Source organism: Fukomys damarensis, unplaced genomic scaffold, assembly GCF_012274545.1.
Source record: "Fukomys damarensis isolate Sample0158 unplaced genomic scaffold, DMR_v1.0_HiC HiC_scaffold_13, whole genome shotgun sequence".
NCBI lineage: Eukaryota > Metazoa > Chordata > Mammalia > Rodentia > Bathyergidae > Fukomys > Fukomys damarensis.
Window position 1 is genome coordinate 6,159,769 of NW_022900925.1, and position 23,297 is coordinate 6,183,065.

Genomic DNA, 23,297 nt, shown 5'->3' on the forward strand with positions numbered 1-23,297 from the left:
GCCCCCAAAAAAAAAAAAAAAAAAAAAAAAAAAAAAAAAAGAGTAACAGCTAAACACATGAATGGAAAACTTTAGATACCAAGAGTAAAGGAAATGTTAAAGGCTTGCTGGAAAGGTAGAAAAATCAGTACATCCACAAAGGAACACGATGATGATAGTTCATTAGACTTCTCATCAGATAGGAGCATAAAGCATGGGTGTTTCAAGGAGAAAGATTAGCAAACTAGAATTCAATACTTAGCAAATGTTTTTGGATCAGATGAAGAATAAAATAAGGACATTTCCAGACATAAAATTTACTTCTTAACTTTTTTTGTTTTTTGATAAAACTACTTGAGGATGAGTCATAATAAAATAAAATAAGAAACCAAGCAAAGAGCAGGCACGGGGGTCCAAAAGTCACTCAAACTGACTCAGAAAGGCAATAACTCTTGCTTAGTCTCAAAAACTAACTGGAGCTCTGAAATGGGGACAAAGGAGAAAGGGCTGAAGAGAAAAAGACTTGATAGAATACTAGATTAGATGGAGAGTTTAAAAATAAAGAAGGCTATACAAAAGGAACTAATATAAGAAAAAACAAAACAAAAAAAGAGGGTAGAAACTCCACAGGGAGAAGGAGGTTGTAAAAAATGTAACTATGGTGTATCTCTTACATCTGCTTACAATAGAGATATGTTTATAGAATAGAAATAGAGTTTATTGATTTTCCAATTTTGTGAATCAGTCTATGTGGACAAAGCATGAGACTCTTAATTTTGGTTAAGAACACAATGTAGATGTTTCAGTCTTGGCAATTACAAAGCTGAAGTAATAAGTCAGGAAAGCAGAAGTGGGGAGGTAGAAGGAAGAAAAGAAAGCTGAAGGTAAGGGTAATAAATAGCTTTATTTTGAAAGCTGAGGGCTCACAGAAAACTGCCTGTATGCTAGAATGAGAAACGAAGTGAAGGCAACTAAAACAAGCTGTCACAACTCTACTGTGAAGTTAGACTCATCTGGCTAGCAGATAGTCAGCTGTTGTAGGAACAAACATCAAGAAATAGAGATATCAGTCCTGCACAGGGACAGGAGTCAAAAATTCAAATGAGCAGAAGAAAATAATGTAAACCAGTCAGATAAGCCTAGTGTTAGTAAAAACAGGAGTTGGCAAGGTTTATGGCAGAGTGCAGCAAAACTGTCTGGTTGGGGATTGAAGCCACTAGTTAAGACCAGGGTCAGTGAATGATGCTTGGGAATCTCTGAATAGTTTTAGACTAGTCAGAAAGCACACTTTAACATTAATGCTCCTGATGTTTTAAATACTTGCAACAGATTAAGTCGTCCATAACTACTTTACTATAAGGCTTAAATACAGAAGTTAAACAGGTACAAAGCAGGCTCTTTTGTGGCCTCCATAATCGGATGAGGGAGAGAAAAAGAATTAAAAGGAGACTGTACTCATTAGAAGCCCTCCAATACAATTTGATATTTTACCCTGTGCATAGTTGTAGGCTCAATGAAAATGTCTGATTATTATGATTTTTGTAAATTATAATATTCGTATGTGCTCATCAGAGAAAAAAATATAGATGATCAATAAATAAAAAACACCCCAAATCCAGTTCACCACTGAGAGATTATCACCACTCTTAGGACTTTAATGTATTTCCATTTTATATAATCAATCATTGTGCAATCTGTTTTGCTATATGGCCCTCAGTTTTTCAAACTTGAATATAAAATTTGTTGCTTGGGATTGTATCCAAAATCCTAAAAATAAGGCAAGTGTGAGCATGCGTGTGAGAGCAGAAAGCTGTGAGGGTCTCAGCAACATGCGGGGAAGAATTCTCTTGCCCTGTGGGGTCTCTGTATTAGGGTTGGGTGTTGGTCCTTCTCTGGTAATAGTAGGGATTAACCACACTTTTAGGATTTTGACAGGCATGTGTATAAGCAAAGAACGAAGAGGAGGTTGTTAAAAGCAAGAGCGTTTTTAAAAAAAATTTTTCCAGAAAATATTTTGGCAGAAAAGAAGAGCCTTCCTAAGGTAGCCAAGTATTTTTAAGATATTCTTATTGCTTTCACAGGTTGAGTGGGCCCATCATGTGAATGTTGGCTACTAAAAAGGTATAAACATTTTGAAAACATTCTCTTTGCACCAAATGTTCCTTTAGTTAAAATAACTTGAGTAAAGAGTCTTTGAAAATTCAGTTCTTCCTACATTTTTCTGGGAGAGGCTGAAGAAAGTGAAAATTCTCAGGAGGCCTTTCCTCCAAAAAGCTGGAATAGGCAGATTATGGTGTTTCACATTTGGTGTTCTGTGAAGGGGACCAGTTATGAAGATTATCCCACGTTTTAGTAAATGATACTTGAACATCTGGATTCAGAAAGCAAGCAAGCACACTGCTAGGAGATTAGTTGCTTCAGCAAAGTATCTTTTTTTTTTTTTTTAATAGAGCTATTTGTTGCAAGGACCTTTGTGCCAGAGGCTTTAGCCACAGATTTTATGTATAATACACAGATTCTTAAAATAATAATCAATAAAACTGTTACATGAAGCATGCTGCCTGTCTATAGCCCTATTTTTCCCAATTTATAAAGCCCCGCTTTATCATTGTGATGAATTTGTAGCAAGAATCTTATTTTCTTGGAATGCATGTGTCCAAGTTGAAGCTCCGTAGTTGTTTAGATTGACCATGGCAGTGAAGAGATGTGCACACGGTTAGGTATATATGTGATAGTACACACAGCAAAATGAGGAGAGAGGTCAGGGTGATAACAACTGTGACCACTGTGATGGTTGCAGGGAGTTCCTCTGGCTCCTTTTATCATGGGCCAGCCAGATAGGCAGACAGTTTCCCCAAACTGAAGGAAGATGCTAGGTACAAAAGGCGAAGTAAGGCAGCTAAAACTTACATTTCAAGGGGGTGGGGGAGAATCTAAAAATGTCATTTGTTCCTATCAAATGTGCCAAAATGTTAAATGCACTGTGATTATAAGAAAACAGTTGGCTCCACATGAAAGCAATTAGCTCCACAGATGATACATTTTTTTCCTATCATATGTATCTTCCTGCCATTTTTTATTTCCTTGGAGGCAGAGAAAAACTTTTCAGACCAGAATGGCCTACAATCGGCCCAGGGGATTTTTCTTGCTTAGCCTCTATGGTGTTAGTGAAACAAACGTGAACAAATTATCTGTTTTGAAAATGGAGATTTTGCATAAAAATGTGGCTTTCCCACCACTCTTTAGATATTGTGACATTGATTCTGGATAACAACCAGAGGTGATGTGTATGTGAGGGGCTGTGTTGTTTGCATTGGTGTGAAGGGGTCTCTTGGCTCACTCACCGCGATCTTGGCTTTGATGGCTGCCAACTTCTCCTGGGCAGCTGTGAGGTCTGAGGTGGCTTTGCTCAATGCCTGGCGCTTGGGTTCCACGTCACAGAACACCTCGTAGAATCTCACAATGTTTATAACCCAAGAGCAGAGACCTGCCGCTGCATAGGACTTGCTGGCCACGAACTCAGGGTTGAATTCAGGATCTTGTAGGTATGGCCTGATGGCTCTGAGGCAACTCTCGGGAATGTTCTCCTTGTCGAAGTTGATTAGGGAGTCCAGGAAGCTGTCCACTTTGGCCATGGTGACCTTGGCAGCCTTCCAGCTCCGGTCCTTGGGCACCTTGCCCCCTGGGGCCATGAGCACCATGACTGCAGCACTGACATTGCTGACAGCCAGTGGTGGGGAACCGAATGACTTCAGCTCTGTCAGGTTGGTCTGCGAAAAGAGAAGGAGGTCATTAGAAGAAAATGAATGAGCTTTCTTTGTCCTCGGCCACTAATGCAGTTAGGTGGTGGAGTGATCAATCTGAAAGGCGGCTTTGAAGCCTGCAGCAGCCCTCTGAATTTTAAATATCATGACTCATCAAAAGGAAACCAAAGCTACTCCCCAGCGCTTCAGTCTTCCCTGAATGGTTAGCTGAGAATCAGCTATGTTCTTTCAGCACTTTGACTGACTTGCAGCCCATTAGAAACACACAATTATTTCATATTCAGCTGAAAAATACAAGAATGCCAACATACTCTGAAATAGGCAGCATGACATGAATAAAAGATAAGGTTATTATAAATTAATTTCCATCTTGAATTGAAGAGAATAGCACTGAAACTCAACTAATTTTTTTTCTTTCATTAAACTGCTTTGTTCCATGAGCTTGTTCTAACTACACTTGACTATTCTGATAGCAAAGTGGCAGTTTCTGCCAGGAAATAGTTCAGACTGAAAGCCAGACACAGCTCAAGAGTCAGCTGCCTCCGTCTGGTCTCAGGGTGATCCCTTGCTCCAAGTCTCACTTGCTTCAGAAACTTGGGGCCAACAGGGCAGACCCTGGTGTATCACTCAAACTCCCCAGGCCGTGGTGCACTCACATATAGAGTGGGGACAGAGGAACCCGCTAATAAATATGTGAAATTATGTCCTCGATGCAGGTGAATTTGCTCTTAGGACGTTCAGTGACAAGCAGAACTGAGAAACTCCTCACTTACAAGGCTGACTTTGTAAATGAGGGAAGATTTGGATTTCAAAGATTGGATCCTATTCCAAGTGAACTTGAGGTGCTTCTGCGCCTGAAAAACCACCAGAGGGAGGATGATTTCCAGCCTTAATGGAAGTACCAAGGAGGATGCTCCATTTCCTCTCGAAATGTTGTCACATTGGGTCATGACTTCCTGACAAAGGGCAGCACAGGTGTGAGAGGGATACAGACACACCTGTGGTTGGCAGCAGCCCCCACGGAGATGAGAGATGGCAAAGGGAGGACATACGAAGAGAAATGAGAAACTCCACCACTGAAAAATAGCTTAGGTTAAGCATGTTCAAAGGATTCAATTAAAAAATAGAAAAATATATAAGGATGAAGATGAATTCTAGAACCCAGACAGATCATTGTGATGATTTCAGAGTAATTCCTTCGGATATTTTTCATATTCATCTATAGCCTATAAACCAATCAGGGCTCTTTTGGTCTTATTGCAAGAAACCCTTGCTGGAGTACAGATTCAGCTTTTTTTGCTAATGGATCTGAAAAGGTTGGCAGACACTTGCCCGCAGGGATGAGCAGAATCAAATTTTAAATGTGTGCAAACCCTGGACCTTCTTTTGTTGCCAAGTCTTCCTGTGAGTTGGTTTTTGGCATGTCAGGTTTCTTCGTGTTACACTGTTCGTGGTCTAACTCCCTGACTGGGGCCCTCTCTTCCTTTCTCACTCTGCCCTAGCCACAGCTTTTTCCTACTATGGTTTGAATAATGTCCCTAAAAGGCCCATGTGTAAAAGCTTTCTTCCAAGCATGGCACACTCAAGAGAAGCTGAGACCTTAGCCTTTAAGAGGCAGGGCTCACTGGGAGGTCCCTAGGTCCCTGGGGATGTGCTCCGGGAAGGCACTGCAGGACTCTGATCTCTTCCCCTTTCCTCACTCTGCCTCTCGGCTTGAGGTGTGAACATTTGTTCCTGTGCATGCTCCTATCACAATGTGCCACTCTTGCCTGAGGTCCAGACCCAAGGGGCCAACCTGTCTTGGACTTAAACTTCTAGAACCATAAGCCAAAATAAACCCGTCTTCACTTTAGCCTCGTTCAGGTACTTTGTTATAGTGACACGAAGCAGACTAATACACCTTTTCTCAGGGTATTGATTTGCCAAATTCATTCCCATCTCAGTATTTCTGATTGAATACTTTGTAAACCAGAGCTCAATGCAAAGGTCCCCCACTCAGAGTAACTCTACCCACAACCCTCTCCTTAGTCCTTTCTTATCCTGGTACCATGATGATATCCTTCAGAGAGATTATTGCCATCTAAAATGATTATCTCTTTTTCCTTGTTGACTTCTTCATGGGAACAAGGGCTCCATCTTTCTCGCTAACTATGAGATCCTCAGTACCTAGAAAAAAACTAATACATAGCAAGCCCTTGGCTTTGAATGATTCTGCCTGAAGAACTTACTCTTTTCCAAATTTATCTTCAAATTTGTTCTTCTCAGGAAGCTGTACATAACCTTTTTAATTTTTTAAAAATCAGAACACTTTTGTAATTCATAATGAATACATTTGTGTTGGGGAGGTTGCACACGTACATAGTATGTCTTAATTCTAACTTTTTTGTCCCCTTCCCCTCTGTGGTGGTTAATTAATGGTCAGCTTCAGTGGGAATGCCCAGATGAATTGAGTTAGAGTGGTTCTGGGGAACAGCACAAAAGGAGAACAGGAGAGGAGGGTTTTATGCTGAACCCCTCACCTCCCAAGCTTGGGCTGTTCTCTTCATCTGAGGATGGCTGTTGTTCTCTTGGGAGGAGCGGTGGTCCTCATTTTAGTCTCGAGCACAGTCTTTTGGCCTCTGACACAGACACGTGACTGGGAGCCCTGGTTTTCATCTTTTCCTGGGGCATTGTGTCCTGGTACCCGGCATGGAGACTTCAGCTTCCAGGGCCAGCCTTTCACTCTGCCCGTGCAGGCTCTCTAGTTTGCAATGGACAATTTCTCACTTCCTGGTGCAGACTTGCATGGGACATTATCATGGTATCCAGGCCCTGGGCTGGATTCCTCAGACAGAGGTCTTGCACTCTTCTACATCTGCCTCTAGTCAGCATTGAGTAACACACCCTCCCAGAGCTCCCTGGTCCCTGCAAATCCCAGAGTTCCCCTTCACATTTGCAAAGTCTATTTCCATTTTTTCTTTAATGCTCTTTTAAAAGTCCCCTTTCCCTTTAGCCTTCAACTACCTCCTCTTGCCAGCTGCTTAGCCTTCGTACTTCTTTGCTGCTCTACATTCTTTTTTTCTCCACAGTACCTGTCCTATTGTACTATTTTGTCTAAATTGCCTTTTTATTATGCTTGCTGTCTCTTGCCCCTGCTAGAATATAAGAGGCAGAGATCTTCACTCATCCCTGCCAGGTACATAAAGAGCATCAGTAAGTCTTTGTTCAAGGAATAAATGAATGAACAAATGTAGGTGCAGAATCATTCACTGGACAGTTACTTATTCAGTGTGTGTCAGGCGTTGCTTTGAGTAATAAAGATATGGGGTAAACAAGAAAGCCAGAGTCCTTTCATTCATCCAGGTGGGATAGACGTGTGACAAAGAGATAAAAATCTTGGATAGTTTTGATAGTGAGTAAAACACAGCAGGGCAAATGGGATAGAGAATTTTTGGCGTGATACCACATGAGCTAGGGAGGTAGGTTGGGGGAGGCCTCTTTGAGAGTGGACATTCCAGCTAGGATCTAAAAGAGGAATGAGAAATACCCAGTGTGGGTATCTGTAAGATGAACATTCCAAGCTGAAGAATCAACAAATTCAAAGGCCAGAGGCAGGGGCACCTGGCCCCGAGGTAAAGTGCAGAGAAGTCGGAAGAGCCCAGGTACAGACAGGGCCAGGCTGGGAGGTGCTCCAGAGGCAGTGGGGAGGATTTTCGATTTTATTTTCATTTATATGGGAAGTTGTTGAAGGGTTTTAGGCGGGGAATGAAATGATCTGCTTTATGCTTTGAGAGTCTTAAAAGATAAAATCACAACAAATCCAGAGATGCAGGTCTTAATTGGCTTTTGTTTGCTATTCTAGAACCATGCAGCAGTCAGAGACAAAAATAGTTCAGGATGCTTCTCCCCATCACATGAACAGCTTGTACTTATAGACTGGGACCTATGGAAAGTGAGGTGCACACATTGCTCATGGGTTGCAACTTGGCTTTGACCTTATCTGACCCGGTTGGAATGGTTGGCTGCTTGTGGTTGACTGAAGGTCACCTGCTGAAACTTGGCTGCCTGTTACAAAAGTAGGTTGCAGGGGGTTGGCACATCACATAACCTTTAGGCCAAACTTAAAGCATGTACAGAGGCAGCTTCAGGCTAAACTTCGTGTAGTGTAACCGCAGCCTTGTGCCCTGTGAGAGCTGGAGCGGCCCTCGCGTGGTTAAGGGGGCTGCTACAGCTGCGCACCCAGGGGAGACTGAGGGTGACTTGGTTCAGGCTACTGGAAATGTAAGCAGAAGGCCATGATTGGAATTGTGTTTTGCATACAGTGTAGGCAGAGCTTACTGACAGTTTTAGTAAGAGACGTGAGAGAAAGTCACCGGTTATTCTTCTCCAAGAGAAATTTTTAGTATGGATTATGTCTAATGGTTGAAGCATAATTTATGTAAAACATACACGATCCTTAAAAAACTAGGTCATTTTCAAAAATTTTATCTTATGGGAAAAATGTTTTGCTGAACGTTATGTATAAATGTCCATGAAAATCTTAATTCTCTAGGATAATATTCCTAGAAGTGGATTTGCTGGCAAAAACATTTTTAGTAGTTTTTGTACCTCACATTATTTCCCAGATATTTCAATTCCAAGCATCAATGAGAGTTTATATATACTCCTGCGTTTTTCAGCATTGGGTAATACTATTTTTTTATTTGATAGAGTGAAAATGGTATCACAACATTGATTTAATTCATTTATGGATATGTGTGTATATGTGCATAAGATATTTGAATTTTTTGTTCTTGAATTTTATGTCTGTGGCCGTTTGTCTTTTTGCTTTTGATTGCTGTATCAGACAAAGAGATGATACAACACACTAGTTCTTTTGAGAACAGTTAACCAAAAGAACGATTTCTAACGGTGTAGATTGAAGAAACACAGGAGACAGTGTGTTTCCCTGGGCTGGTGATGCTGTCGTGTGCTGAGCCAGGGTGGCTCCCTTTTCATCCTTGAGTCTGAGAAGTTGAGCGGGAGGAGTGACTAGCAGGACCTGGAGAAGTAAATAGACAGACCTCTCCTTCATTCACAGGGAAGCCTTGCAATGGGGTAGGCAGGGGCTAAAATGATTAGGTCTGTGGATTGAGAGCTTACTGAAGTGGAAAGGACAAACTGGTAGGAGGGTCGGGGTGGGCATGGAAATTAAGGTTACCATAGTTGTCTAGGCAGAAAGAGTGAGGGTGGCTTGGTCCAGGGTGTTATGGTTTGTGTTTAGATGTCCCCCCGAAAGCCTTATGTGGATGAGGTGGGACTTTTTTTTTTTTTTCAGAGGTGCTTGAATCTGGAATGTTTGATGCTGGGATTAAGGGTGCGTGATTACTAAACTATGTGAGTGATAAGTTTGGCACTGCCCTAATCCTGGTCATCTGAGTAAGATAAAAGGGGCAGAAAGATACTGTTAAACTTCTCTTGTTCCCTTTGCTGCTTTGTGTGCGCCATGTTGTTTCTCCTCTGTGATGTTTGTTCGCCATCCCAGACTGGCAGCGAGCTGATTATGGACTGAAACCTCTATGAACTGTGAGCCAAATAAACCCCTTCCCCCTTTAACTTTGAGTGTTGGGTATTTTGTCTCAGCAGTGAGAGAAAAGTAACTAACACAAGGGGTTTTGCAGGGCAAATGGTGAGAAGTGACAGATGACTGGAATCTGATAGGCACAATCACTTTCCACTGAGGGCAGGTTGGGGCCAAAGGAGTGAACACTCTCATTCTCCTCCCAGTCACCTCCTTCCCCCCTCCACCTCTCGGTGCTCCTCTTGGTCAAGGTCACAGAGAGCTGGAGAGCAAAAGCAGTTCATTAATACAATCCTTGCCAGTCTCCCAAATCATGGGAAAAACAGAATGGGAGAACAGGTGGGGGCAATGAGAAGGAGAGAGAAGTAAATGGGAGATTTCCAGTGCAATTATGAGCATTTTAATAAAATATAGAAGATATTCACTTCTCTCATCTATACTGCAAGTTTCTTATTAAATTTTATGCTATTTTGTGATCTACAGAAGTTTAAAGTTTTTATGTGTTCAAACCTAGCAATCTTCTAAATGATAGTGTCATTTGTTTCTATGGTTTGAAACATGTTTCACAAATATTAAAGTTGATATTAAAACTCATGAAGAGTTCTGTGAACTATGAATAGTTCTCATATAGTCTTATTTCTTTCTTAGCCTAGACTATTTTACAAAGAAATGCTATTTTGTCATTTCATTGAAAGACCGCACACTTACTGTAGAAAGTCCAGCAAAAGTAAAAATGAAAACAAGAATCACTCATAATATTGTTACCCAGAGACAAGCATTATATATAGCCAATGTGTTTCATTCTTCAGTTTCTCTCCTGTCTGTTGGTCTGCCATACATATATGGCATTACACACACACACACACACACACACACACAGAGTCTACCTAAACACACTTATATATGTGTGTATGTCTTCATACACATATGTATCTGTACATATATTAAGTAATTCATCTATTTTTTTTCTCATTTGGGTATAACATGATTTATGTAGCCAATTTCATATTATTGAACATTTAAGTTATTAAATCTGTAATAGTTGGTTAGATGATATTAACTTTTAATGACATTAGAAACAGATAAACCAAAAATCAAATTGGAATTTTATTAGTTATATTTAACATGAATAAATTGGAGGAATAATAACATGTATAAAATTGAATATTCTAATTTCACAAAGCTGGCATATTTGATTTACATCTTTTTTTCTACACTTCAATAAAGATGTGCAGTTTTCTTCACAGTTTCATCAAATTTCCTTACACTTATTTGTATCTTATGTTTTGGTTGTTATTTTGAAAACATATTTTCCAGCTGGCTAGTGTGGCTATTAGGAAAGCTATTATATTTTATAAATAAACCTTTAACATTTCCCTTTTGTTTTATAACATCCATAAATAATAACACACATATCTGTTATTTAAACATTCATATGATTAATATTTTTCATTTCCTATTGGATTGGTTAGGAATCTAGGACAATTTTTTTAATAATAGTAGTGAAGGGGGTTGTCATGGTCTTTTCTTATGTTTATGACAATAAATGTAATATCCTGCCATTAGGTAGAATAGTTTGCTTGTGGATTGGGATAGATTGTCATTTGTTAGCAAAATATACATGTCCTTTTATTCCTATTTTGCTAAAAGTTTTAATAAGCAATGGGTAGTGAATTGTAGTAAATACCATTCTGACATTTCTCATGGTAACCAAGAATTTTGATGTATGGTTGGATATGATTAGATGAACAGCCTTATAAACTGGACAGATCTTACTAATTTGTGGCATATTGGTGTTTGAATAAATTGCTACAATTGACTTACTAGTATTTTTACATATATGACTTATGCCATTATTCCTAAATTAATCTGAGATTTTATTTTTGTATGCCCTACCTCTTTTAATATTTAGCTTAGCTCATAATGAGGCCCTGAGAAGTCTCACAGGAAAAAAAAAAACTCTTACTCCAGAATCCTCAGAATTATTTAAATATCAAATCAATTTTGTCTTACTTGTTAATAGTAAGTCACAAATTAAAGACAAATGGAAAACTGGGAGAACATACTCCAAAGAATTAGAAGTGCAAATTTATAAAGAGTAACTAACTGCAAAGCAATAATAGGAAGCAAAGTATCTCAAAAGAATCTGAAAAGACAATGGACAAAAAAGGGAAATATTTGAAAAGATATTCAGTCTCATTTAATGAAACCATTAAAACATTTTTTTCACTGAGTTTATCAGTACTTTTTAGGTACGCAGTATAGTTACACTCATCATTGGGATCTTGTACCTTTACATGACAGGTCTTGGTTCTCATTTTTTCCCCTTGTCCCTGTCCTCTCTTTATCCCTGCCCCCTCCCCTATTTACAAAGACTTTGTTTCCATTTTTTCATTTTCTCATATTTTTTCTTTTCCCTTATTTCCTTTTCCCTACCCCTCCCAATTCCCCTACACTTTTAGCCCTTTTCTTCCTATTTCACATAATCAGTTACCATTTAACATTTTAAAAAGTAAATTTTTACTCATTTCTTTGATATAATTTAAAGTGACTGAAAATATCTAAGGTTGGCAAAGATGTGGGAAAAGCAGTACTCATAACTCAATAAGAGCAGCCATTTTGGATAGAAAATTGGCGGTGTTTATTTAAAAAAACATAGCGTATTAGCATTTCCTATTGCTTCTGTAAACAGTTCTCTCAGACTTAGTAACTCAAAACATGGCGGATTTATTACCTTGCAGTCCTGGAAGCCCAAAGCCCTAAAACTGAGGTACCATAAGGACTGGTTCCCAATGGGCGCTTGAGGGAAGAATTCGTTTCAGGCCTTCCATGGCTCCTAGAGGGCTCCTCGCTCCTAGCTTCATGCCACCCCCAATATCACATCAACTTTTTGTTCCCCTCTCCCTCCATCACCAGTCAAGGATAACTCAGAGTGACTTCTCTACCTCCAGGTCCTTAGCTTAACCACATCGCAGCGTCACTTTTGCCATCTTTAATAACAGTCGAATTTTCTAGCAATTAGGACGTGGATCCCTTTGAGGGAGCGGCATTATTCGGCCTGACACGTCGTACAACGTAACTGTGGTTATTTGGGCCAGAGAAATACTTGCACTTATTCAATGAAGATGTATGTATGTGGCAAGGATATTTGAATAGGGAAAAAACTGTGCAGCAATAGATGAAGTCATAAAATGCAGTGTAATTATAACATGGGATACTACAATGGGTTAAATAGATGAGGTTTCAGTGGATGTATTGACATGAAATATCCTTGTTTTAAAAGGGAAAATAGTATTCCACCTATAAGGAAAAATACCATGCAGCATTTTTCTCTCTGTCTGGCTTATTTCACTTAGCATAATATTTTCCAGGTTCATCCATCTTGTCACAAATGGCAGGGCCTATTTTTTCAGGATGAATAATAATTATTATATGCACATAAAATGTGTATGAAGATCCAGGTTTTTTCTATATCTTGGCTACTAGAGATAATTCTGCAGTGGAAATGGAAGTGGAACTATCTCTGCGAGGTGTTGATTTCATTCTTTTTTGTTTGTATACCCAGGGAAGGGATTGCTGGGTTATATATTTGTTATATTGTTATTTTTTTGCATACCGTTTTCCACAATGGTTGTACCAGCTTGCATTCCACCAGAAGTATGCAGCTTTTCCCTTTGCTCCATGCCTTTGACAACATTTCTTTTTATTTATAGGAAATTTGCTAAGAAAGTAGATTTTAGACGTTCTTACCACACGAACATGCACACACACACACATTTCATGCACAAATATTTGAGGTGTTAGATTTGTTAATTTTCTTGACTGTATCGATTATTTTACTGTGTATCAAAACATTATGGTATAGGGCTGGGATTTAGCCCAGTGGTTCCACTGCCTGCCTTGCAAGTGCAAGGTCCCAAGTTCTATCCCTGGTACCAAAAAAACCCAAACAGACAAACAAAAAACCCCATTATGTTATATACATTAAATACATACAATAAGAGGCAAAGCAAATTGTTAGTTATCTACTTACATTTAAAATAATTAATAAATTGACCTGAGTTCAATCCCCAGTACCAAAAAAAAAAAGTTATATTTTATATGTACATTTTTACAAATGCAAATGCATGAAGATTGCTGGAGTAGATACACCCCGATTATTACAGAAATTAACTAGGGCTGAACTAGGGCTGTAGTAGAAAATGAGAGCAACTTTACATTTGACCCTGCATATTCTATACAATGAGAATTATTTTTAATAATAAACATGCCATTACATGATATTTGTATATAATAAAAAAACTAAATTCACTGTAAGAATAGATGGGAAATAGAAAATTATAAGCAGGTTCATGGAAGAGAAGAAAGGCCATGCCTTGGGGAAATAAATCACTTCTAAACTAAGGCAGAAAATGTTACACTGGATTTATTTCAGTTTAGCTATAAAAGCAAAACAAAACTGCCAGAATGGAGTCAGAACATGCAGAGACTTACTACCAAGCTCTGATTTACAGGTATTTTTTATGTATGAGCTAAAGATTTATTGTTAACTTTGAAAATAATGAGCAAACAAGAAAATGGCCCTTAAATACCAGAGTCCTGTGAGCACAATGGGTTTTGAGATTAATGTCCAGGAGTCCTTGGGATCATGAAGCGATGCTTATCCTAACTACAAGTGGTATACTGTGGTCCATTTTACTCCATCAAAAAAGCCATCTGAGGCCCAATAGTGGGATTAAACCTATAGAGTGCAGACACTGGTCTACAGTTAAACATCTCAGCGAGGCCACAGGGCTGTTCATGAGTTCAACTCACTTTCAGAGCCTCCTCTGCCATATCACCCTCCGCAGTACCCACTTCTTTACCCACAGCACCAACACACCACACCCTCTACACATCCATCTCTTTGCAAAGGTTATTATTCCTTCGCATGTTCTTTTCTACCACCTCCACTTAGTGAAAAATTCATCTGAGCAATACCTGCTTGATGGGCTTTGTCTTGTCTATTCCCTACCCAGTCAGAAGTTAGTCTTACCCTCCTCTGTGCTCTCAAGTTACTGAATTTTAATTTTTATTGCTGTAATGCAATACACACATACAGCTTACAAACTCGAACAGAACTACAAGTCTTAGATCAAAACACATGTCCTAACCTCCCCAGATATACCTCTCTGAAGCCACCAAAACAATTTTTTCCATCACTATTTCCAGATATAACTTTTATTGACCAAGACCATGCTTACAGTGCTATCTCTTCTCTTTACACATCATTAAGGGACTTTCTACTGTACAGTGTATTTAATTATTTTTTATTGATTTTTTTTCCCTCCTAGTAGTTGCCTGAAACCAAAGCGAGGAAGGACATTACAAGAGAACTACAGTCCAATATCCATGATGAACACAGATGCAAACATTCTCAGTAAAACAGTAATGAACCAAACTCAACAATATACTAACAGGATCATTCACCATGATCAGGTGGGATTTATCACTGGGATGGAAGTATATAGTTCAATGTTCACAAATCAATCAGTGTGATATACCACATTGACAGAATGAAGGACAAAAGTCATATGATCATTTCATTAGATATGGAGAAATTATTTGATAGACTTCAACATTCATTCATCATAAAAGCATTCAATAAATTGGGTGTATAAAGAATATACTTCAACATAATAAAGGCCATATACTTGTAAAATAGGCCTACCATTAACATTGTACCAATGATGAAAAATTAGAATTCTTTTTCTAAGATTCAGAACAAAAAAAGCATGCTTACTCTTGCCATTTCTGTTCAGCATAGTATTGGAAGTCTTTTGATGAGCAATAAGACAAAAGAAGATATAAAAGTTACCTAATAGGAAAGAAAACTACAAAAGAACAAAATATTTAGGAATAAATTTAACCAAGGAGTTGAATGACCTGAATAGTTAAAACTATAACACCTTAGAGAAGGAAACTGAAGAAACAAATGAATGGAAAAATAGCCTCTATTCATGAATTGAAAGAATTTAATATTGGTAAAATGTCCATACTACTAAAGGGATAGACAATTCAGTGCAATACTGTTTGACATTCCAGTGTCATTTTTCATGGATATAGAAAATCCAATTCTAAAATTCATATGGACCCACAAAATGATCCAAATAGCCAAGGCAATCAAAACAAAGCAAAAGAACAAAGCTTGGGGCAACACACTACTTGATTTCAAACTATTCTACAAAATTATAGTAATTAAAACAACATATCCCAGCACTCGGGAGGCTGAGGCAGGAGGATTGCTGTGAGTTTGAGACCAGCCTGAGCTACATAGTGAATTCCCGGTCAGTCTCAGTATATAGTGAGACCCTGTCTCAAAAAGCCAAAATAACAACAAACAACAAAAACATGATACCAGTACATAAATAGACACATCAGCCAATGAAACATAATAGAAAGTACAAAAATTAATCTACTAATCTACAATTAATTGGTTGTTGACAAAGATGGCAAGAATTTCAATAAGCGGGATGGGAAAATTAGGTAATCATAAGCAAAACAATAAAATTTGATACATATCTCATTCTGTATACACAAAACAACTCAAAATGAATGAAGGACTTAAGCATAAGACCAGAAAGTATAAAATTATTAGAAGAAAACATAGAGGGAAAAACTATACAACATTGGGCTGCAATAAGTTTTTGGATTTTATCACCAAACCCAGGCAACAACAACAATAAAAAAATACACAAATAGGGTTATGTCAAAATAAAAAGTTACAGTTGGGAGCCATTCTGGCCCCATGATGTTGTCATGCTCAAGGACAAGATTACATCAGCATAAGGTCCTTGTGAACTCAGGATGATCACTGCCATTTGAGTCGTCTGATACTCTCTGAACCGACCCAGTAAGTAGTGGCAAGCTCCACAGTGCCTTTATTTTTCCCTGCTCTGAGGCACTGACCTCCCGGCCCCTCATATACTTTGAAGTTACACAAGTTTCTGTTGTCTTTCTTTCTTTAGTCCTAGTCATCCTCCTTTCCAGGCAGACAAAGGATTGATTGGCCTTGGACAAGCTACATCAAAAGCAAAAGTTTCTGCACCACAAAGGAAACAACATGGTAGACAGTCTATAGACCGGGAGAACATATTTGCAGTCTACCACATGTGATGAAGGATTAATATTTAAAATATATAAGGAACCCAACTCTATAGAAAGAAAAATTAATTCCAGAAACTGGCAAGGGACTTGAATAGACATTTTCCCAAAGAAGACATAAATAGCTAACATGCACATGGACAAACTCCCTCCATATCACTAGTTATTAGAAAGGTAAAAATTAAAACCACAGTCCAATACCACCCACATCTATTAGAATAGCTACTATAAAAAAAGATGAAAGTGCTTTGGTGAGGATGTACACACTGTTGGTGGGAATGTAAGCTACTATGAAAAGCAGTATCAAGGCTTCTCAAAAAACTAAAAATAGATTAGCATATGATGAAATGATCCTACTTCGGAGTATTTACCCAAAAGATTTGAAATAACTATGTCAAAGTATGGGAGTGTGCACATACATGTTCACTGTAGCACTGCTCATACTAGCCTAGATGTGGAATCAACCTATGGGTCTACTGACAGATTATACATCTATATAAAACATATGTATCTCCTACATCTACACACACACACACACACACACACACACACACACACGGACTACTATCCAGCCTTAGAAAGAAAATGATTCGCTATCGTGACAATATGGGTAAAGCTGAAGAACATTAGGTTAGGTGAAATAACCAAACATACAAACACCACATGATTTCATTTAGATATGGAACCAAATACAAGTGAACTCACAGAAGTAGAGAGCAGAGTGGTGGTTTCTAGAGGATAGGAGGAGTCAAACTTCAGTAAGGAAGGAAGAATATATTTCATTTTTTGAGAGCTATTTCACAGCATGGTGAATATATCTAATAGGTGAGCCGTGTACATTTTGATACTGCCATTAGAGTAAATTTCAAATCTTATCATCACAAAATGGTAAATATTTGAGGTTATGGGTATGTTAATTAGCTTGATTTAATCATGCCATGTTAAAACATCAAAACATTATTTTGTATGCCATAAATACATACAGCTATCATTTATCAACATAAATGAGGAAAAATTACAAAAAAAAAGATTACCCAGGATGCTGTAACATGCTGTAACAGATGAAGACAGTACTGAATCAAGGGTGGAGGCACAGAACTAGGTAGAGAATTGGCTTAGACCCGGGTGATTGCTGGGGAGGAGACGTTGTGCTTTTGAATTCTGGATATACTTTGAAAGTAGAATTGATGGAGTTTGGATGGGAGTGTGAGATAAAGAGTCTATTGATTGTTATTTCCCCCTCTCTGCACAGGGAAAAGAAACCATGGGATCAAGAACATCAGGGACTTATGCCAGGCTCTGGGGCTGGTTAGAGAAAAACACCTCTCCCTTAGCTCAGCACACAGTAGGCAGTCATTAAAAATGTGTTTCACTTTCTTTGTGGCAGAGGTGTCTACACTTCAAGTCCAGCCCATTTTCAGTATGGGATCCAATCACTTCCTTTTGTAAAAATAATTTCTTAGTACAGGTTTATAGTACATAATGATCACATTTATTGTGGGGTGTCAACGCATCTGTGTAACACATCTTGTTTTTTCTACTTTCCTTCTCCACTCTCCTTCCATCTCTTGGTTTCCAATCATTTCTTGAGTTATTAATATGATATTTATTGCTACTGGCCAATCAACAGATATAGGCATTCCATTTCCTATGATTATCTGAGGCCAAATGCTGCCTGTACTATATGTATACTAGTGTATACTGTATGAGTTAATTGTGTGGCTCTGGCAATTATTTGCATCTTCTCCAGCCTCTGTTTCCTCATCTTTAAAGTGTAGGCAATAGGAATGCACTCCCCGTTAGTTTGTTACAAGGACTCAGTGAGATAATTCGTGAAATTGAGAAGTGATCAGTGAACAGGTATGCAGTGTAGACACGAAATAGTCCCATTTTTTCTATTCTGAAAATCAACAAAGGGAGGGATCTAGAATGAAGCCTGGTTTTGAACTACGGGTATGATTTAGATAGAATAAAGAGAGACGGAACCTTAAGTGATGAAGGGGAGAGCCATTATCTAATCAAAGGGTTGCAGGTTGGCCGGGATGCAGCTAGGGAGCCTTGAAGGAGCCAGGCCTGGCTGTGCTGGGAGCTTCCTGATGGGCCGTGTTGGTACAACTGGGCCAGTCTTCGATCCCTAGCTCATGCAGCAGCGAAGCCATTTCCCAATGGAGGATGGCATGCTTTCTGTTGAGGTGGAAGCCCACTGAAAGTCTTTATTGGCTCTGAACACCTTTAGTCTTAGGGGTCCTTCCATCTCCCATCATAAAAATTACTAATGTAGGTTCACATCTTCAATCAACCTAATTTTATACACCCACATGTCAAAAGATTCCACCGTATGTTTAGTTTATAACCATATGTATAAACCAACAGATGCTATACTCCAAAGTGAGGTGTGAGGTGGCTATGAAAACTAAAGAGTGTTTTGGGTGGCTAGTGTTTTTTGACCTTTAAACTCTTTACCATCATTTAGGATTAAAAAAACAAAACAAAACTGGAAGTAAGAGATAAGAAAGGCTGAGATAGGAAGGCCAGGCTGGGCAACTTAGTGAGATCCTGTCTCAAAATAAAATAAAGAGGACTGTGAGGTGCAGTTCCACAGTATAGTAGTACCTAGTGTGTGCAAGGCTCCAGGTTTAATGCCCAAGATGGTAAAAAAAAAAAAAAAAAGGAAATTAATAGTGAGAATTGTTGGCCAGTTGCGCCTATTCTGTATTTAAGGGAGGATATTGAGGAGCTATCTTTTCCATATAAAATCTAGAAAGTGGGGCTTTAAGAAAATGGTGATTTAGTGAGTTTAATATGTTTCTCCATAGTTTGAATGACTCAGTGAACTGGAGTGTACTTCACACCCCAGAAATCTACAGTGTGTCAGAAGAGCTGGCTAGCACTGACAGCGAAGCCAGAGAGAGTACACAGAACTAGGTGATGTTCTGTGGGGGGCTAGGGTGGGGAGGAGATGCAGGTGTCATCAAGAGATGAGAGAGAGCCACTTGCAAGGCAATGCTGCCATAGGCTGCCTTAGATTTTTGTCCAAATGTTTACAAGGAGTAAGTGAATTGCTAGACTCTTAGGAGAATCACAAGAAAGCAATGAGCAAAGGAAAAGTTTCCAGTACTAATGGACCATCTCCAGCGAAACTCTGTGAGCACCCTACAGAGAAATGTGGGCTGGCATCTCCGTTGCCATCTTGCAGTGACATGAATCTGACTGCCTCCCTATTCTTCTTTCTCCTTTCCTGCTCAACCATGCTTATCCAAATGAGAAAGAAAGTTAATTGTAAAAATTAGAAAAGAAAGAAGAAGCTGGTAATGCACCCTCTCCCCACTCCTAGAGTTAAAGGGAACCACAGAAAGACTGTCTGATGAATATGTCTCAAAAGTCACACATGTTCTACCAAGGGATTATGTATCTGGGTTGGATTTAGTGGCAAGGTGATGGGCACTTATGTGAGTTGAATACTTATTTTGACTTTGTAGATTTACTTCATATTTAGGAGTTAATACCTTATTTTAGTCTCAAATCTTAAACATTTATGATAAGGGTTTTAAAAAGCTTGTATGTCCTATAACATCTAAGGGGCAAGATGACTCCAGCTGCCATAGCAAGATCTGTGGGATCAGGTTCTGAGGATGATGTAAGTTCAAGTCTCAGCCTGAATACTTACATCTATGTAAGCAACGATGTAAGATGTAGTAAATATAGTAAGATGTAATAATTACATCTGGGCAGGTCCGTCTCATTTCTAGTTCTTGGGTTTTTCATCTGTGAAGTGAGGTGGCTGGACCAGTTGATCATGCCTGTTCTGGTTAGTTCTGTGATGAATGCCTTTGGCATTTTATTGGTAGTTCTTGGGTCCTCACATGTAGTCAGTTTCACTGAATGTCTGTTTACTTAATGGGTAACCTAGTGAAAGCTGGAGCCGCCGTAACCCCTCCCAACTATGCCCTTGTATCTCTTGGCAACACTACAGTCTAGCGTTGTCTCCAGGTCCTCCCCCAAGAGAAGTAGGCTTGGAAGACCATCCTCCTACCTTGTTGAGGGTGTTGAGAGCTTCCTGGGCTGCTATGAGTGCTGGCTCTGCTTTAGCCAGGTCTTCCTCACAGTCCTTCTGCTTCTGCTTCACCTCCAGCATGATAAGGGCCACCTTCTGCTCCTCTTCATCTGCGACGGCTTTCTCTCTGCTCACCTTCTCAGTCTCCACGCCAACCACCTGAATCAGTTTGTCTGCGGCTTCATTCTTCTGCTTCAGCTCTACTTCCTGTGTGGCTAGCTTGGCTTTCAGATCATCCACCTGCACCAGAGAGAAGTACAGGGCATTAGTGGAGTAGTGACCAAAGGGAATGGACGCACCACCCTGATGACCCAGCTCTGGAAACCAACTCCTGATGCAAATGTGCAAAGCTACAGTCTCAGATAGGATGAAGCTCCCTGACCTGGGAAAGGAAAAGACTGCTGGATGCTCTCTCCATTCCGCAGACGTATGGCAGAATATTACAGTCCCATGTGCCCTAAAGCTTCTCTTTGATGCCCAAATGATTTAGTCTGCTTCTTATTGACACTGGTACTGTGCCATAAAAGATGTCAAGTGTCTAACATAATACTTTGCATATATTAGGCCTTCAATGAAGATAAGTTGTGTTTTAGTTTAAATTTGCCAATGTGGAATGTACCAAGGATTTATAAAAGGGAATGTTTTCTGTGTGGCCTGCAAGACCAAATATACAAATAGACAATGGCCACACCATAGACCCATTAAGAATTATGATCCACTCTCTGCAACCACCTGCCCAGGAAACCAACTCCTAACCTTTAACAACTACCATCAGAGACCTGGCCCGAGGAGTCAGATTTCTCTCTCTAGTGACAATCCAGGAATACAAACAAGAAACCTTATAGCAATCGGATTAAAACTTTTAAGACTTGATTAATAATGGGCAATGTCCTTAATTTTTTTGTCTCTTCTTCCAACTTAGGACCAAAGAAAGCCAAAAATGTTCTCCTGACCAATCACAAAGGATACCCATGTTCAGTCAGCCCACCTCCAGCATCCCTGGCTAACATCCTCCAGCCAGGCAGGGCTGAGCCTTCTTTTTCACTGCCACCCTTTTCCACTTCTTTGCCTGATTTGAGTCTCTGCAAAGCACAGATGATAGTGGCTGACTCCTTTGCTGTGGTAAGTTCTGACTTAATAACCATTGATGATTCTCATTTGGTTGGGCTTCATTTATTCCTACAATCCTTACTAGAAAGAGACAACCAGGTTAAAATGGTCCAGCAAGAATCCCAATGGTCCAGGACTGCCAGATTTCCCATCTGGCTCTGAAGACAAATATTGTTTGGAGACAGAATGAAATGATGGAACACGGCCAGGGATTTAGCTCAGTGGTTCTGCCGCCTGCCTCGCAAGCTCAAGGCCTTGAGTTTGATCCCCAATTCCAAAAAAAAAAAAAAAAAAAGGAACAATGGAACTATCAGTGCTAGGAAACTATTTGTGTCATGAGCTGGGAACAGAGGAATGGTTTGCTATTTACATTCTGATGGGCCGAGTGTGGTGGTTTGCAGAATGTGATTGTTGGACCAACCGCATCAGCATTACCTAGTAACACGTTATATATGTGAAATCCCAGGTCCCACTCCAGACCTACTGAGTTAGAAACTCTGGAGGCAAGGCCTGACAATCTGTGTTTTAACAGACCCTCTGGTTGATTCGGAAGCCTGTCTAGGTTTGATAATCACTGGTCCAGTGTAATAGCCTTTTCATAAGCAAAGGGAAGACACAGACTTATTTATTTCTGGAAAGTAAAAAAACATTTGTCTTTGTAGTATGGCTCATAAACTTTACGTTCCAGAATGACCGCTCACTTCTCATTTCGCTGCAGTCTATTGCACACAACAACCAAAGATTTCTTCAAAGCTCCTGGAACACGTCAAACACATTCAAATGCTTCATGATGCAAAATGCATAAAGGGAAAAATAAAACTGAGGCTTAGATGCTGCTGATAATTCCTCTTTCATGGCACATCAAAAGAAAAGAAAAGGAAGGGGGGGGAAAGAATGCTCTTTAATTTTGTGTATTTGTGGAAACTGGAGACTTTGTGTCAACCTCAAATAGAGGCCTGCTCCCTAGAACTCATCTTATATTCACATGCTGGAAGGTTAATCCCTTTCCATCTCCCGTTGTTCAGCTGCAGAGAGTTATTTCTACAAGGACAAAGATGCAATTGTAAATCAAAATGATTGAGCTGCATAATCACTCCAGTCAGCAAACACACCAGTAACTTTTTGTTCCTTTTTAAATCTTGGGAGATTTGAGAAAATAGAAGTGGGGTTTTTCTGTTATTTTTTGGTTGTTGTTTTGTTTTGTTGATTGCAGATATGACTTGTGACCTCAGGCTAAAGGTAAATAATGCCCTGCCCTGTGAATAAGAGCTTAATAGCTCTTGAGCTGTGACATAGAGTGATATGAGGGTCCTGCCAATTAGAACTAGGCTACTCCCCACCAAAATGCAAAGAAAGCAGCACTGGGTTCACTTTGATTCTTCAATAGAACAGAAAATTGGAGCAGGTTATTTGGAATTTCTCTTTTTTTCTTTTCCCTTATTCAAAGCCGCATTAGGGCCTCACTTTGGATTGTTCCTTGTTTAGACACCTGACTGGGAAGACTAAGAGAAAGGGTGCCACAAACACAGCACACATCCCCAACTACATCAACAATGGCGCTTCACACTCTGACCACATACAGAAAATGGGGAAATGACAATTGAGAAGGGTGACAACACTGGGGTGCCGGAGAGCCCTCCCTTCTTAAAGGATCAAATACATAAGAGAAGAGTGGGGAGAGGGATGAAGGGAGCGGGGGAGAAAGAGG

The 23,297-nt window shown here is 39.5% G+C and overlaps 1 protein-coding gene and 1 long non-coding RNA gene across 6 annotated transcripts in view; one reads left to right on the plus strand and one right to left on the minus strand.

The window, feature by feature from the left end:
• Positions 1-21,596, plus strand: part of LOC104855915 — a 30,436-nt gene extending 8,840 nt beyond the window's left edge. The window contains exons 3-4 of the long non-coding RNA XR_778508.1: positions 2,061-2,100; positions 21,402-21,596. This is a non-coding gene — a long non-coding RNA (uncharacterized LOC104855915). The remainder of the gene's footprint in view (positions 1-2,060; positions 2,101-21,401) is intronic.
• Positions 1-23,297, minus strand: part of Dnah9 (dynein axonemal heavy chain 9) — a 331,965-nt gene that overhangs the window by 90,175 nt on the left and 218,493 nt on the right. For all 5 annotated transcript variants that reach the window (XM_010615004.2, XM_033762784.1, XM_010615000.2 and 2 more), the window contains 2 exons: positions 20,459-20,719; positions 3,324-3,749 (listed from right to left, as the gene is read on the minus strand). In XM_010615004.2, coding sequence (XP_010613306.1) covers positions 3,324-3,749; positions 20,459-20,719 — 687 coding nt within the window. The remainder of the gene's footprint in view (positions 1-3,323; positions 3,750-20,458; positions 20,720-23,297) is intronic.